At 35.7% G+C, this 17,300-nt stretch overlaps 1 protein-coding gene and 1 pseudogene across 4 annotated transcripts; both read left to right on the top strand.

Moving 5' to 3' along the window:
* Positions 1 to 190: 190 nt before the first annotated feature.
* Positions 191 to 10,570, top strand: LOC112728037 (ubiquitin carboxyl-terminal hydrolase 14-like; annotated as a pseudogene).
* LOC112750880 (tRNA (guanine(37)-N(1))-methyltransferase 1) lies at positions 9,535 to 17,016 on the top strand. 4 transcript variants are annotated; one of them, XM_072220157.1, is made up of 10 exons: positions 9,535 to 9,986; positions 11,859 to 12,778; positions 13,607 to 13,705; positions 14,066 to 14,185; positions 14,284 to 14,450; positions 14,592 to 14,662; positions 15,494 to 15,636; positions 16,003 to 16,074; positions 16,293 to 16,405; positions 16,616 to 17,016. In XM_072220157.1, exons 2-10 carry the CDS (start codon positions 11,963 to 11,965, stop codon positions 16,620 to 16,622), a joined length of 1,608 nt encoding a protein of 535 aa, XP_072076258.1. In that variant the 5' UTR covers positions 9,535 to 9,986; positions 11,859 to 11,962; the 3' UTR covers positions 16,623 to 17,016. The 4 variants fall into 4 exon arrangements, with proteins under 4 accessions (XP_072076258.1, XP_025655591.1, XP_025655595.1 ...); XM_025799806.3 differs by having other exon boundaries at positions 16,003 to 16,114; XM_025799810.3 differs by having other exon boundaries at positions 11,859 to 12,781.
* The last annotated feature ends 284 nt before the right edge of the window (positions 17,017 to 17,300 follow it).

Below are 17,300 nucleotides of genomic sequence, written 5' to 3'. Positions count from 1 at the left end.
TAATTATCCTCTTTCTTTTTTAAGCTGAATCACGAGAAATTCTAATAATCAAAAGTATTTTTCAAATATTTTATGCAAATGTAAAATACTGTTCCAATAAAATTAGCCATTTATTTTTTAATCCTTTTTTTGGGATGTGTTATTCAAACATACCTGTGATTTATAGTTTACAGTTACAGCCTTACACATCAGACAGACGCAGTTAGTTGATTCTGAATGAAAATAGCAGGGAGCATATTCCTAAGGACTCACTTCCCCACTCCAACTAAGCTACTTTTCCTTCCTCTTACAAATCCCAAACACTCCCTCTCCCTGATTCCCATTTTCATATCCTTCACCTGTTTCTCAGCCACCAATTTCAATCCAATCTTATACGGACCTTCCCTCCACAAAGGAACCACTCCAACGCTTCAACGCCCCCAAAACGACGCCCTTCTCACCGTCTGTGAAGATGCCTTCACTCGCGTCTTCCACCTCTCCGCCCTCTGTGTCCCCTCCGCCCACTACTCCGCCTTAGAGACTCGCCTCCGCGGCCACCTCCTCAACTGTCCTCGTGTTCGCAACATCACTCGCGTCCCCGGTGATGACCTCAATCCCGACCTCGCTTCGCTGGTTACCTCCGGAGAATCAGGAGGAGGAGAAGAAGGACACGTGTCATTGTAGCGACGAATTTACGGCCAAGCCGAAGGAGACGGCGACGTTTTGAGCCTGGTTCTGTATAGAGAGAAGCTCGCAAGGACGTTCAATACGCGCAGCTTCGTGAAGTTCAGGAACTTGGCGAAGATATCGAGGCCGCCGAAGAGGAAGAAAAATAAGGAGGAGGACGAGGAGGTGAAAGTCGAGAGGCGCATGGGGAAGAACAGTTTTGCTACTGTGGAGGTTGTTGAAGAGGACGATAATGGAGGGGGTATTTTGAGGAATTTGGTTGAGGAGGAGTTTGGTAGGGAGAAGTGAAGGGGCTTCACGAGGTTGCTGTTGCTGGATGAACAGTACGTCGGTCGCGGCGTCCAAGACTTGCCTGAGGCTATCAAGATGGTGTGTGTGGCTCTTTTGTTTCTGTGAGTTATGTGACAAACAAGCATTTTGTAACTGCTTTCTATATCTGATTTTGTTCATATTATTATTAGTATCTGCAATCTAATTACTTCGGTTTGAGCATTGCGGAAAGAAAGTTCTGGCACTATTTCTTACCTATTTCAGAAGACTTGAGTATGATTATTGATACGTTAGTTCTTAGCAAGCGATGTTGGTCTTTGTAGTAGTTTATTAATGCAAAATTACATCAGGTGTGTAGTTTTCATCAGATTTAGAGCCGATTTTGGATTTAACAAATAGGCACAGTAAATATTTTGAGTCGAATCGGGTGTGGGTCACGTCAAACTCGGTTTTACCCGGCTGGCTGATGAACACCCTAATATATATGAACCTTAGAATGTATCTTCCTCTCATCCCATGGCACTAGATGATGGGAAATAGATGTTTTACTTATAATTGCTTCGATCAAATCTTTCCCGCGTTCGCATCCGACCCACCAATCGCATCTTCAAGCATGAATGCTGCCTCTCCTTCGATACACCCGTAAGGTAAATTCCAAATCAAATTACTATTAGGGTTTTTCTTTTCTTTTCCCCCCTGAATACCAGAGCTTCACTGAGCAATTTTTCTTCTTCTTTGGATTCCTACTGTCTTAGCTCATTTTAGCTGGAAATGGAATCAAAATCAGTTCTTTGCTGGGTTTTGTTTTCAAATGATAGGTTATATATAGATATCGTTGTTGTTGTTGAATGTTGATTGGTGCTGAATTATTATTTTCTTTTTGAATTCTATTTTTCAGAAGTCAGAGGGTGGGTTGTACATCGACATGTTCACTTTCCTTGCCTTTGGGAAGGACTGTGTGGGTTGGAATTTCGAGAAGACTGGTAACCCTGTTTATTTACATGTAAAGAAGACTAAGAAACTGGTTCCAGAAGACAGGCCTACCAAGAAACCAACCCGCTTGGCGATAGGTTCGTGAAATGAAAATTAAGCTTGCTCTGATATTCAGTGTTCTGCCGTTGCTTCTGCTGTTTTCTGTGATGAATAAGGGGGCTTTCTACCAGTTTGACAAATTTGCTGTTCTTTTTGTGGATGTATCATCTTTTATATATCTTGTTAATTTGTAGGGGTTGAAGGGGGATTCGACAACAATGAACCCGAATATGAAGAAACTCATACTATAGTCATTTTACCAAACTATATATCTCTTCCATTCCCATCTGTTGAATTGCCAGAGAAGGTACTTGTTTATGGTTCTTTCTGTCTTTTGTTATGGTGGTGTATTTCTTTTTTATTTTTCTTATTTCGTTAAAAATACTCCAGGTAAGGTTGGCTGCAGATGCTATAGTACTAGCTGAGGGTGCTGAACGGAAGGAGCAGGTTGCAGCTTGGACTGCTGATAAGAAAACAGTTAGTACCTATGCAATGAATTTACAGCAACTTGACAATGGTGTTGTCATTCCTCCGTCTGGTTGGAAATGTGCCAAGTGTGACAAGACGGATAATCTTTGGCTAAATCTGACTGATGGGATGATTCTTTGTGGGAGGCGAAATTGGGATGGAAGTGGTGGAAACAACCATGCTGTTGAGCATTACAATGAGACAGGCTACCCTCTTGCTGTAAAGCTCGGGACTATCACTGCTGATTTGGAAGCAGCAGGTGATGCCCTACAGCATATTGTGCTTTGACATTCTTATAGTCCTAATAGTTTCAATGATTTACTTGTATTGCCTGATTCACTTTGCAATCATGAAGGGTTACCATTGCCCACATGATCATTATGTTGACAAACTTCATTGTTTCGCTGTAATGTTGGTTTTAAATAAGTAATGTGAAGGAGAGGCTAGTAGGTTTTTTTTTCTTTAAATTTTTTTTGTTTTCACATTCGGTGCTAATTATGGATAATGTATTTTGGCAGCTCAGACGTTTACTCATATCCAGAGGACAACAGCGTCTTAGACCCACATCTAGCACAGCATCTGGCCTTTTTTGGCATTGACTTCTCATCACTACAAAAGGTTAATTCTTTCTCTTGTGTTGATAACTTGATATATTCCTGATGGTACTTGAGTTCTGTGGCATTTTTTCACCCGATCTTATGACTGTGCCCTTTGACCATCTTTATAAAGAAAATGTTTCATTGTGCAAATATATGCTGATTGCTTGTCAAGCTTCTTCCCCTTCTAAGCATTAGGTTAATGTTAATGTGAGTATTGTTGGATGTTTATGCATTGGACATGATGTCACATAAGAGTTTGAATGTTACATGTTATCTAATTGCCAATTTATTATATTCAGACTGAAATGACGACCGCCGAAAGAGAACTTGATCACAATACCAATTTCAATTGGAATCGGATCCAAGAAAGTGGAGAGGAAAAGGAACCAATTTTTGGACCTGGATACACGGGATTGGTCAATCTTGGCAACAGGTAGAGTAGGCCTGTTTGACTCCTGGTTGCTACAGTGGTCTACTTTATCTGCTTTCTACTGTACTCATTTTTATTTCTTTCAGTTGTTACTTGGCAGCAACTATGCAAGTTGTGTTCACAACAAGATCATTCTGTTCAAGGTCTGTTCGTGTCTTGTATATTTTTGCCTTCTTTAAATTGTTTGAACCATATTTGCAATTTCGCAGTTGCTTCAATATCTTATATCTGGTATGATTGTGTGGCAGGTACTATATAAACCAAAGTCTGAAAAAGGCATTTGAGACGGCTCCTGCTGATCCAACCGTGGACTTGAATATGCAACTGTAAGTAACTAGATTGTTGTAATTGATTAGAAATCTGTTGCAATCTCTTTTCTAAATCAGCATGTGCTTTGTGTCTTAATTCTTGGAACAACTTCGGCACTGCATCTGTGGATCTTTTGTTTATAATCTACTATTATACTTCTCGGATGGGAAACATTGATTTGGGTATTAATTATACATGACATTCTCTCCTCTTAATAAAGCAAAAGGTTATAAATAATGAATAGCTTCTTCAAAACAGATTTATCTTCCCATACATAAATCTTCAAAAGAAAAGTATAATAATGGTTCTTGTCTTACTCCAGGACAAAACTGGCCCATGGTCTACTATCTGGCAAATATTCTATTTTGCCAGTCTATGAGGTGCGTAACCATCAATACATTTCTGTTGAAGATATGTTCAGATATGTTATTGTTCTTAATATCACCTTCTTTCCTCCGGAATGATGACAATTCAAGCATTGATGCCACAACTAAGACTCCAGTAATCTCTCTATCTCTTTGATGGCTAAGATTTCTAGTCAGATTTTGTCATCATGAATAGTTAAAATTTTTAATTGATCAGTTTCTCTGCGGGAAGTGTATTTTTCTAGGATTATATTCAGTACTAGTTTTTGTCAATGGATCCCCCCCTCTCTTCTTTTTTAATGCGCATTCATCAGAATTTTTTATTTGTTTCATCTTAATTGTTTTTAATTTTGATTAGTTTTTTCTTTCCCATTTTCTCTGGTTTCCCCTCTGCAATATACTCAAACATTAGAAACAGGAAGGGATACCTCCACGTATGTTCAAGCCTGTGATTGCTGCCAGTCATCCTGAATTTTCATCTATGCGGCAACAGGTATTTTTATTCCCTTAACATGAATCAATAGTATAAAAAGTGTGTTATTATGTTGCTGGAGATGTTCATAGTTATTTATGAACTTGCATTGAAATCTAATTTTAGTAGATGAACCTTAGAATGTATCTTCCTCACATCACAAGGCACTAGAAGATGGGAAGTAGATATGTTTTACTTACAATTGTTATGATGAATTTTACGTCTAATAATTAATTTTGGCCTATTATTAGCGCTAAAACCGACAACTTAAGGATTTCTGTTTGAAAATAATTTGTTCCTTCTATTTTCGATATACTAAATTTGTTCCATTTAGGGACATTTATTATGCTATCTTCTTACAGTTTGTTTCCAACATATTGTTAGGATGCTTTAGAATTTTTCCTTCATTTTCTCGATCAAGTTGAAATATCTAATGCTGGGAAAGCTGAACTAGATCCTGCAAAGTGTTTCAAGTTTGGTATTGAAGATCGAATCTTGTGTTCATCTGGAAAAGTTGCATATAATAAAAGACAAGACTACATTCTATCTCTTAATATCCCATTGCACGAAGCAACTAATAAAGGTGGTTTTTCAAATCATAAGCCTGGACTTAAATGGGAATTATTTAGATCTAACATCTAGTGCTTTTGTTTCTTTGAGAATTGCAGAAGAAATGGAATTATTTCGCAAATTGAAAGCAGAGAAGCTTTCTGAAGGGAAGGATGTGTAAGTCCAGATTCTCAGGAATCTTGCTATTTCCTAGATTTGCTTATATAGGTTTTTCTAATGATATTTTTTCCAATAGGTCGGCCGATGAGATTGTACGTCCAAGAGTTCCTTTAGAAGCTTGCCTTAGAAACTTCTCAGCTCCAGAGGAGATACATGATTTTTACAGCACTGCCTTAAAAGCAAAGACAACAGCATTGAAGTGAGCATTCAATAAAATTTAGCTTATATTACAATGACATGCGTGTTGGTTCATATAGGATAGAAGTTACATATGGTATTTCATGGCTCCTTGGCTTCATGAGAAATTTAATCTGTTATCCTCATTTGTGCTGAGCAGATAAAAATATGCATTGTTTGGTATATTTTGTTTCTGTCCTAAGTAGTGGTGGTGTTATTATTAATAGTACATTGGAAGTAATTTTGCTTCTGAAACTCTTGATCTGCAGGACAGCTGGTTTCACATCATTCCCTGATTACCTTGTGTTACATATGAGGTAATTCGTTATGGAGGAGGGATGGGTGCCCAAAAAGCTTGGTAATTCTTCTATCAAGATGTCATTAATGCACTTTGCTTAGTATTATTTTTCAAAGAATTTCATATTACTAATAACTTGTTTTCTTTCAGATGTGTACATAGATGTTCTTGATATCATAGATATTAATCATATGCGTAGCAAAGGTAATCACCCAGGGGAAGAACTGTTACCAGATGCGGGTACGTGACTTTTTAAGTAGATAATAGATATTTGATTTCAGAGAAACATGCTTGTGTCAACTAAACTATGTTGGGAATTAATCAGTCTGGATATGTATTCTATATATGCTTATTTATCCATTCTGTTGCATCAATGGGTTGTTTACCATGTCAAGTTTTCATTTTTGAATGAGTTGCTTGTATTGTGTAATATGTTCTCTATTAGAATTCCGTGTTGGTTACTTGGTTTTCGAAGATGGTATTTAAGTTAACTAACCACATCTGCATCATGTTGCACAGAACCCATTGACGAGGATTCAAACCAGCCTTCCGCCAATGAAGACATTGTGGCACAGCTGGTTTCCATGGGTTTTAACCAGCTTCATTGTCAGAAGGCAGCTATTAACACCTCAAATGCTGGAGTAGAGGAGGCAATGAATTGGTTACTATCTCACATGGATGATCCAGGTTTCTATTTTGCTTTCCTTTGTCATGCGAATCAATTACTTTTAACTGATCCTGTGGTTGCTTTTTGTTGTAAACCTATTATTCAGGGGATAATGGTAATTTTTTTCTATTAATTAGATATTGACAGTCCTATTTTAAAAGGCAACAGCTCTGACAACGTTGATCAATCAAAAGTGGACATACTCATTTCTTTTGGATTTGAAGATCATGTTGCTCGAAAGGCATTGAAGGCATCGGTAATTATTCTATGATGTTTTCCTCTCCCCGTTGTTGGATTTTGTTGGGTGAGTTCGTCCAGACAGTCTTTGAACTGGTAACACCTGCCTTGTAGGGTCAAGACATTGAGAAGGCAACAGAGTGGATATTCAGCAATCCCAATGCATCAGTTTCTAGTATGGATGCTAGTGCATCAAACACAACCTCTGCTTCAAATGATGTTGGCTTGTCAGATGGAGGAGGAAGTAAGTTATTACCTTTTTCAATTACTTTCTTTTGGTATATGCTGTAATTGTCATTGCCCTATGGTGTGATACTTCATCCTATTTCTCTGCTCATATTCCATTATTTGTCATTTAAGTGTTCATGTTGGTTTTAATCAATTTTTGGGTACCTTTGGCTTTTCGCAGAATATCGACTTATAGGAATTGTTAGCCACATGGGAACCTCGACACATTGTGGTCACTATGTAGCTCACATTTTGAAAGAAGGTAGATGGGTTATTTTCAATGACGCCAAGGTTGCGGTTTCGGTCCCAAGGACATGGGCTATCTATATTTTTTCGAGAGGATTGATGGTTGAATTAGATACTGTTTTTTTGATCACATGTTTGAACATTGTGATGATGAACATTTCATCTGTAAAGAGGATAGAATGGCACAAACCAGCTACCTGCACTACATACCTTTCTTGGTGGCATGGTAAACACTCATCTTTGGCTGTACCATTATTTTTTGGGTCTGCCAGTTGTGCTTCCATTCTGTGAGAACTAGACCGAACGTTCATACCCATCTCAGATATTTATAGAAATGAACTGTTTAGAAATTGAATAGCAAAGCGTTATTTGATGAGTTTATGCATGAGAATGTTTCTTTTAACGGCTAGATTGTGTTTCACATTATATCCCGGCAAGTACTTCTTAGTGTAGAAGTTGAATGGAAGTTTAAGGAATTAATGTGTGTTTGGTTTGGTATATTCATGGTGAATTTTAAGAGAATGCTTTTAGGATAAAGATAGACCACACTGCATCTAAGATATTTAAAGATGGGACCACGAAATATATTTAAATTTCAGAGAACATATCTTAGGACTCAGCTTTCGGTGAATACGAGTGATGTGGCAATTTTACGTTGATGTGTCAGCTGAGAGTTGTTATTATGTTAGTGATATGGTAGCATATAATTGCAATGTCAATACTCAGTATCTCTGTCAAGAGTGTTAACTTTCAAAGTATAATTGAAACATTAGAATAAAATTAAAATAAAACATTTGAGAGATACATGATATACTTTATTTCTTATTCATGTTATGTTTTAATTTAAGACACGTGAAACATGAAATGGATTTTATTGGGAACTTTAACAGAGAAAAAATGAGGGGGAGTCAAAGCTTTGAAACAGTTTAGTAGATGCGTAGACGGAAGAAGTTGTAGACTGTTGTGATCATGATTTATGAGTGTATGTGTTTCTATTCAGTGTAGCGTTCAAGTTCCACACAATTCGCTTTTTCTCTTCACTTTCAAATTCCAATTATGTGGTCCCTCCCAAATATGGAAATGCATCCAGAATAACTAGTCTTTAGTGTTCCTTCTTCAGCAATTATTTATACTCCAATTTCTTTCCATACAAGACTCGCAAAAATCTATATTTGAATTCATAAATCTAAACTGTTTACGAGATTATTGTTCATTACATATTTGGAACATGCAAGAAATCTAGAGTTGTATGTGACCACACTATGGTAAGCTTAATTAATTAACCGTGTTCATCGATGACTTATTATCCACAATAGGCCAATAATGTCATATACTTTTGAAAATCGGTAATATTATATGACCAAATCATTTTAGTAACTAAGTTCAATCAAGTCGGTTAAATAATTTAAGGATTAATAATAAAAACTTGTAATTGAAGAAGAACAAAATAGAAGAGATATAAGAAAAAGAAAAAGTAAAAACACATATTTCACAGGATATATATTTAAATTTTTAATATTTATTCTTTTAATTTTTTTTATATATTTTATAAGATATATATTCGAATTTTTATACAAAATAATAATGAAAAATCAAAGAATTGATGCATTTTTTAAGAGGAAGATTAATATTCAAGAAGGAGAATATATAATTTCTATAATATCAACATTTATAAATAGTTCTTCTACTTTAATAAATCACAAAAAAAAAAGATACAACCTTTAAAAATTTAAAAAATTGCATAAGATGAATTTGACTTTAAATATTTATATTAAATTTTTGACCCTTCTAAAATTGTTTCAAACTCTGCCGCTGTCACTGTATCCATACATATATGCTTTGTTGTGCGGACGAAATCTCAAATCCTCAAATGAAAATCTTCTGTCCCATCAATTATGTTCTGCCAATTGCCAATTGCCAATTGCCAATTGAAATGTATGTTTATTTCTATAGTTGCCTTACATTTTTTATTTTAATAAAGTATAATTTTTTACCTATGTTCAATTATGCATGTGTATCTATATTATGTATCAGACTAGAAAACATTGTGATTGGTGGAGACAAAAGATAATATAGAGCTTGTTTCATGTAATAAAACACTTGGTAGATGTAATTATCATATATATATTTCTTTAATTAGATACCAAAGGAGTAATAATCTAATATACATGAGTTCTGTGACACAGCGTGCCATTTTGGGTTATTAAAATTAAGTAAATGTGATATTATATTTTATATAGTTAGTTACGAATCTTGCAAGATAATAATAATAATAAATCATCTAGTAAATAATAAATTCATGAGTGTTATAAAAAAAGAACCTTCAAAAAGTCTTAAAACTGAACTAAACAAGTGTAAAGTATTGACAAAACTAATAATATAATAATCAGCACATTACAGCACAACTTGAAATGACCCGATAACCCAATCCAACCCAACCCCTGATGCACTGGAGACCTCAGCCCCCATCACTCAACAGCCACCACACCTCACCGTCAACCCTAATTTCACTTCCAAGTTCCAAGTTCCAAGTTCCAATCTTCATCCAACTCCGACGAAGGTCACCGTCCCTCCCAGTCTACCGCAATCGACGCCGCATCAGAGTTGCGTCACCGGGCAGAAAGACCTCCAACGGGCGGAAGGAAGTCACCGTCGCTGATTGAAGCTGCTGCAGCGCCGTTGTCGTCTGGTCGTCTGAACTCCGAAGCTTCCGTGGTCGGCGTCGTCTGCTCGTCGGAAGCTGCTCTGTCAACGCCGTCGAGCGTCTGGACGCCTTCTCTGCTCTCTGCGGCGGTGAGTTGTTCTCCCCTTTCAACTAATTTTTTTTTTTAATTTTGTTAATGAACTATATAAAATTAGGAATTGATGCAGAATTATTTATTTGGTTAATTATATGGATTGATGAAGAGTTCTGTATGACTGTATGTAATAGCTGCTGTATGTAATTCAATTTTGGATTATTTGGTTAATTATATGTAATGGATGTAAACTTCGGAGAATTATATACGACGTACTAGGTTTTACTATTAAAAGCTAGAGATGAATTGTAATTGTCACTTAAATTGTTACCTTGAATTGGATTCTTCTTCCTTGACTATGAAATGAATATTCATGCACACATTAACTTTATTGTTCCACTGGAATCAAGAAGATACTTGTAAGCAGTAGACACTTTTGACCTTATTGTTATATTGCATTGCAAATAAATAAATGATACGTAAGGTTGTTGTCTTGAGTCTTGTTTGAATTATTAACTCTTTTTTTTCTTATGTATGATCTTTTTGACCCTTTTCCATTTCAAGATGAACATGTCCTATACAAATGGTAGTGGTATAACTGTTGCTGCTTTGTTAATGGGGAAAAATGTTGTGTCATAGTATAGCAATGTCACTTTTTTTTATATAGATAAAAATGAGAGCTATTGAATTTAATTATATGTAATAGTTGCTGTATGTAATTCTCTAAATTTTGCTGTAATTGTTGTAATGGCTGCTACATGTAAGTCACTAATTTCAGTAATTTGTAATGGCTGCTGACCTGCTGTATGTAATTCAATTTTGGATCCTGAATTTTACTGTAATTGACTAAGTTATTGTAATGGTTGTTGTATGTCATTCACTAATTTGTAATTTGTATATTGTATGTAATTTAGATGGAACAAGCATAAAGTGGTCAACAATTAGTTATAATTGAAAACTTGTTTGTTCAATGTTGTTTCTTTTGGTGGTAGAACATTTTGTGTTTCTCATTTACGTGCGTTTTGATTTTTTTTAGTTATAAACTTTGATATTTGAAGTTGTTTATGAATTTTTAATGATAAATTATAGATAGTTTATTATGTGAAATTATTAAATGTTGAATTTTATTAATTTAGAAATTATTGAATTTAAACATTTAAAATTATATATTGATTTTTTATAATTTTACTCTGTATTTAATTAAACCGGTCTAACCACGGTTCGATTCCGGTTGAATTATTGAACCATTGAACCAGTTACTCAACCGGTTCAATGACCGGTCCCGTTCTTGCAACTTTGCTTTTATGCACTCTTTTATTGTTTTGTTGTGTACAGTGAATTTGAAGTGTCGCTGGTTTTACCCATGTGATCATCTTATTAAATTAGAGCTTGTGAGTTTATGCTAATTTTGTAAAAGTGCTTATTTGGTTTATTTTTCTTTTGTTAAAAATATGTTTTTTGAAGAATTTGACTTATGTATTCTTAGAACTGAGTGAACTTATATCAAGACAAATTGAAATGTTTGCTTGATTTAATGCAAGGTATGTGTTTCTTTTTAATAATGTGTTGAATGTGTGGGTTTGAAGAGGCCTTTTAGTGCAAAAATTCCAGTTTGTATTAGCATTGTCCTATCCTTCCGTTATTCTGTGCATATGTTTCGAAATGAGGTTTTCTTGTTTGTGCAATAAACCAAGTTATATAATCTGTAAGAGAATGCAAACAATGAATTTAGCTATCACTAACATTTTGTTGATATATATATATATATATAAAGTAAATTATAATTATGTTTTAATGTGTTTATTTATATTTTATTTATTATTTTATTATAAAATAATTATTTTGATTGAACCACGATTGAACCGATTGAATCAATAAACCAATAAATCAGTAACTAAAGTAGTTCGATGACCAATTCGATTTTCAGAACTTGACCGCAACATCATCCTCACTTGGGCTGAAACTACAACCATATTCATAGGCTCATAGAATCGGGAGTAGTAACAGAAACACAGACGCAGTTGATTCTGAATGAAGACAGCAGGGAGCATATTCCTAAGGACTCACTTCCCCACTCCAACTAAGCTCCTCTTCCTTCCTCTTACAAATCCCAAACACTCCCTCTCCCTAATTCCCATTTCCATATCCTTCACTCGCTTCTCATCCACCAGTCCCAATCCAATCTTATACGGACCTTCTCTCCACAAAGGAACCGCTCCAATGCTTCAACGCCCCCAAAACGACGCCCTTCTCACCCTCCGTGAAGATGCCTTCACTCGCGTCTTCCACCTCTCTGCCCTCCGCGTCCCCTCTGCCCACTGCTCCGCCTTAGAGACTCGCCTCCGCGGCCACCTCCTCAACTGGCCTCGTGTTCGCAACATCGCTCGCGTCCCCGGTGATGACCTCGATCCCGACCTCGCTTCGCTAGTTACCTCCGGAGAATCAGGAGGAGGAGAAGAAGGACACGTGTCATTGCAGCGACGGATTTACGGCCAAGCCGAGGGAGACAGCGACATTTTGAGCCCGGTTCTGTACAGAGAGAAGCTCGCAAGGAGGTTCAATACGCATGGCTTCATGAAGTTCAGGAACCTGGCGAAGATATCGAGGCCGCCGAAGAGGAAGAAGAAGAAGAAGGAGGACGAGGAGGTGAAAGTCGAGAGGCGCACGGGGAAGAACGATTTTGCTACGGTGGAGCTTGTTGAAGAGGACGATAATGGAGGGGGTATTTTGGGGAATTTGGTTGAGGAGGAGTTTGGGAGGGAGAAGTGGAGGGGCTCCACGAGGTTGCTGTTGCTGGATGAACGGTACGCCGGTTGCGGCGTCCAAGACTTGCCTGAGGCTATCAAGGTGGTGTGTGTGTGGCTCTTTTGTTTCTGTGAGTTCTGTGACAAACAAGCATTTTGCAACTGCTTTCTTTATCTGATTTTGTTCATATTATCATTAGTATCTGCAATCTAACTAATTCGGTTTGAGCATTGCGGAAAGAAAGCTCTGGCACTAGTTCTTACCCGTTTCAGAAGACTTGAATATGATTGTTGATACATTAGTTCTTAACTTCTTACCAAGTGATGTTGGTCTTTGTAGTAGTTTATTGATGCTATGCTCTGGTATGCATTGCTTCTTGTAAATTGATACCAGCCGAATAGGTTAGCCGAGTAACTTAATCCTATCACATATATCACACCTCACAAAACAAGATATAATAAAAACGAGTTATGTAGTATATACTTATACAACATAACAAACAGGGCTTTAGGCATAGCATTGTGATGTTATGGTACTAGGCATCTAAAAGCATGTATGTTAATCTCATGATGTTTTGTGTTTGGTATGCTTTGTAAGATTGTACAAGCCATCTAGTCCTTCGTGCAATTTTAGCTTCATGCTGATGTGGGGAATTTATACTATTTATCCTTGAGGACCTTAGTGTCGATGTTATTTACGCTAGTTCAGTTTAATTGTGCTAGCATGAAAGTGAATACAAACAGTTGAAAAATTACATTAATGTGGATATTTGTTACCTGATATTGGTCAAACGTTTCCATCTTGCTATTCGTAGTTTTAAATGGGATAATCATATATAGATACATATCTGTCTTTTGTGTATTATTATTACATTTTTTTTTGACACTTTACCCATTCACTTTTGACATGGTTTATGTTTTCTGTCTTCAGGCCGTATTAAAGGAGTATGCCGAAAAGAGTGCAAATTTGACTTTTGAGCTAGTTAGGTGCAAGTTGACTCTGTTTTATGATTATTGGCAGATGAATGAGGTAATTAGACTAAGGATATCCAGTCATCCACTGTTGTAAATATAAATCTCTTTTAGCCTGTGCTGTGTGTATCTGTGTTCAGTTTTTCATATGTAAAGATTTTTCTCTTTCTCTTGTCGTGGGAGATGAAACTCTCTTTTCACCCTCATGGTTTACATAAATGATATCTGTGCTTCAAAAATAAAATAATATGTTTTGCCTTGTGTTCCATACGATGTTTACTTTTTAATTTCAAATTTGTATTATGATCTCTGGAAGATATGTTCTTTTAAAAAAAAATTATTGAATTTCTTTATTCAACTTCAAATTGTGAGTGAAAAAAGAAATTCTTAGTCAGTTAGTCCTGTATTATTGTTGCAGATCCTGGAGGTCTTGCTACCTGATGGTGTGGTTGTTCCTTCAGCTTTTGAGACCGTTGGTCACATTGCACACCTGAATTTGAGAGAGGAACATTTACCATACAAAACACTCATAGCAAAGGTTCTTTGTATAGAAATATCTTTGCCAATCAAGTTAAATGTGTAACCTAAAACATCATAAAATTTCTTAATCATGTTAACACATACTAACATATTCAGGTTGTGCTGGATAAAAATAAGCCAAAGATACAAACAGTTGTGAACAAAATTGATTCCATTCATAATGAATACCGGACCATGCAACTTGAGGTTCTAGCAGGAAACCACTCTCTAGTTACCACAGTTGTTGAGAACGGAATACGCTTTCAGGTTGACTTAGCAACAGTGTATGTTCTATTTCCATCACTGACCAGTACATAATATTTTGGAAGACTTGCTTTAATAATTGTTCAATTCATGTCAATGTAATAGCTCTCTATCTCCTAACACAGTAAACACCTGGAATTTGCTTCTTTTTGACTATGCAGATACTGGAGTTCTAGGCTTGCAACTGAAAGACAAAGGCTTTTGAGTGGTTTTACACGGAAAGATGTTGTCTGTATGTATCTATTTTTTAAGATTATATACCAGCCTACTTATGTTATATTTCAGTTTCTGTGTCATTTGATCCTATGTTTTGAACAAATTTGGCTGTTCAGCGTAATCTGATGTCAGCTACCAATGATGAAATTTGATTGTTTGTAACAAATGTTTGAATATCAAAAGTGCTTAACGGTGACACAATTAGATAGTGCTACTTGGGTCTTGGTGCAGATTTGCTAAACAGTATGGCTGTGAGAATGAAATGAGTGAGAAATGCTTGGAATTGAAATTTTTTTTGAGATTTAACCTTTTCAAAACTTATGGGCTCAGGTTATTTTAGTGCTACATGCTGGTTTACATAGATTTAAGCACGTGAAGAACTGATTTATTTTGTGAGTGGGTGTAGAAGTCTCGGATGGCTAGACAGCCCGTTGTTGGTAGCTGGATAGTGTGTAGTCTAGCAGCTTCTAATATTTAAGAGATCAATTAATTTTTTAAAAATGATTTATTGTTTAAATGACATTTGCTTGAATTTATGATTTCCTAGAAAATGGAACAGTAAAATTACTTTGAAGTCCTTATGACATTGAAAGTCTCAAGGAAAATAAAAACTAAGCAACAATTAGTGGACCTGCATAAAACAGACAGCACAAAAGTGTTGCTGTTGCTTCAAAGACTTTCCTTTTTCTTTTCCTTTTCCATGCAATAACTTCTCTTTTTATCTTTAGTTGGTGACTTGTTAGAGCATTCTCTGTATGTTGACTTAATGATAGGGTTTTTTTTTTTTTTGGGATAAAATTCATGACTACTTAATAATAATAATAATGTTATAAAATCATATTGACAGGTGATGTTTTTTCTGGAGTTGGTCCCTTGGCTATATCTGCAGCAAAGATAGTTAAGCATGTTTTTGCTAATGATTTAAACCCATTTGCAGTGGAGTATCTGGAAAGAAATAGTGTTCTAAACAAACTTGAAAGGAAGATTGAGGTATGCTTGTTTGTTAAGTGGTTATCTTTTCGAATATGTTTCATGAACTTTTACACACGAAATGATAAAAAGGAAGCAGCTCCATGGAATATATAGATGCCATTTCTTGGTTAATGTAAAAGTGTTGAAAATATTTATATATGGATTAGCAGGTAAGTAGTGCGGATATAAGCAGGAATTTTCAAAGTGTCTCTTTAGGATTTGAAGTATTATTTGTGTGCTACACAATGATGTGACTGAGTGATGATTAAAAACTATGCACTATACCATTATTAGTGTACTTTCACATGTTGATTAATAAACAAGGCAGACGTTACACTTGAATTTGCGTACAGTAACAATATTTTTCTTAATCTGTTGTTCTAGGTCTTTAACATGGATGGGAGAAGGTTCATTAAGGCTATGTATGCCAGTGATAAAGCTCAATCAATCACGCAGGTGGTTATGAACTTGCCAAATGAAGCTGCAGAATTTCTAGGTTGCTTTTCATGATTGGATCACTTTTTTTTTTATATATCTCATGTTCCTTTAATCTATCCAAATATATGTCACTCATCTAATTTGATCGACCCTACTTTGTATGTAAGTGTTATAACTTAAATCTGGTTAACTGTTTACACCTTGATTAACATCTAGATGCTTTTCTTCTACTGCAGATGCATTTAGGGGAATATACAAAGACAGACCCAAGGACATGGAATGCAACTTGCCAACGATCCATGTTTATGGATTCTCCAAAGCGCAAGATCCGGAATTTGATTTTCACGAGGTAAGTTGCTAGTATTTTATCTGTATATATTTTTGTGCAGTCATTGGATCAGACTCAACACCAAATAAATGGAAATTTTACCATTGTGTCACTCTTGAATGCGTGTGACCTGTTTCTTCTTTTCCCTATGCTTCCTTTTGTTTATTTAGTCATACATATACCTTACAACAAACACAAAAGCATGTTAACGAAGAAGCTCTTGTGGTGCAGAGAATAAGAATTGCCCTGCTAGAGGTCGCAGTCAACGTAGAAATGCGACGTGTACGACTTGTGGCCCCCGGAAAATGGATGTTGTGTGCATCATTTGTTCTCCCTCGAAGTGTAGCATTTGCTAATACTGCAATTGTTACTTAAATATTTTCTGCTGTCATTTAGTCACATTTCATGGAGAAAGTTTTGTTGCATTACATTAGTTGTCCCATGCCCAGAGCAAATAATGTACATATGTTGTAATATGTATTTTTCAAAATCCATACCCGAGCATAGATTGATTTATTTATTTTCTTAGGATGTTTGAAATAAAGGTCCAATAACATGTATTTATTGAATTGTAAGAGGCTACGAGCTGCCGGTGGGTTCTTTTCGAGTTGAAGTTGATTTATCTTATTCAAGAGTGGTTCCATGATCGACCCAAATGCTGATACTGCCAGTTTCTCATAAATAACATCATTTTTCCTCAACCAAAAAAAAAAAATCATTCTTTTAGCATACATCTTTTTATATGTTTCTAATGAAAATAAAATTAATAAAAGATGGGCAAAAGTACTTTTTCCTTTATTAATAATTATCCTCTTCTTTTATCTAAGCTGAAACACAAGAAATCCTAATAATCAAAATCTCAATAATCAAGAGTATTTTTTAAATATTCTATTCAAATGTAAAATACTGTTCTAAC

This window comes from Arachis hypogaea, chromosome 2 (assembly GCF_003086295.3).
Source record: "Arachis hypogaea cultivar Tifrunner chromosome 2, arahy.Tifrunner.gnm2.J5K5, whole genome shotgun sequence".
NCBI classification, from domain to species: domain Eukaryota; kingdom Viridiplantae; phylum Streptophyta; class Magnoliopsida; order Fabales; family Fabaceae; genus Arachis; species Arachis hypogaea.
Note: the sequence above shows the minus strand (reverse complement) of the source record. Positions and strands in the feature narration are given on the sequence as shown.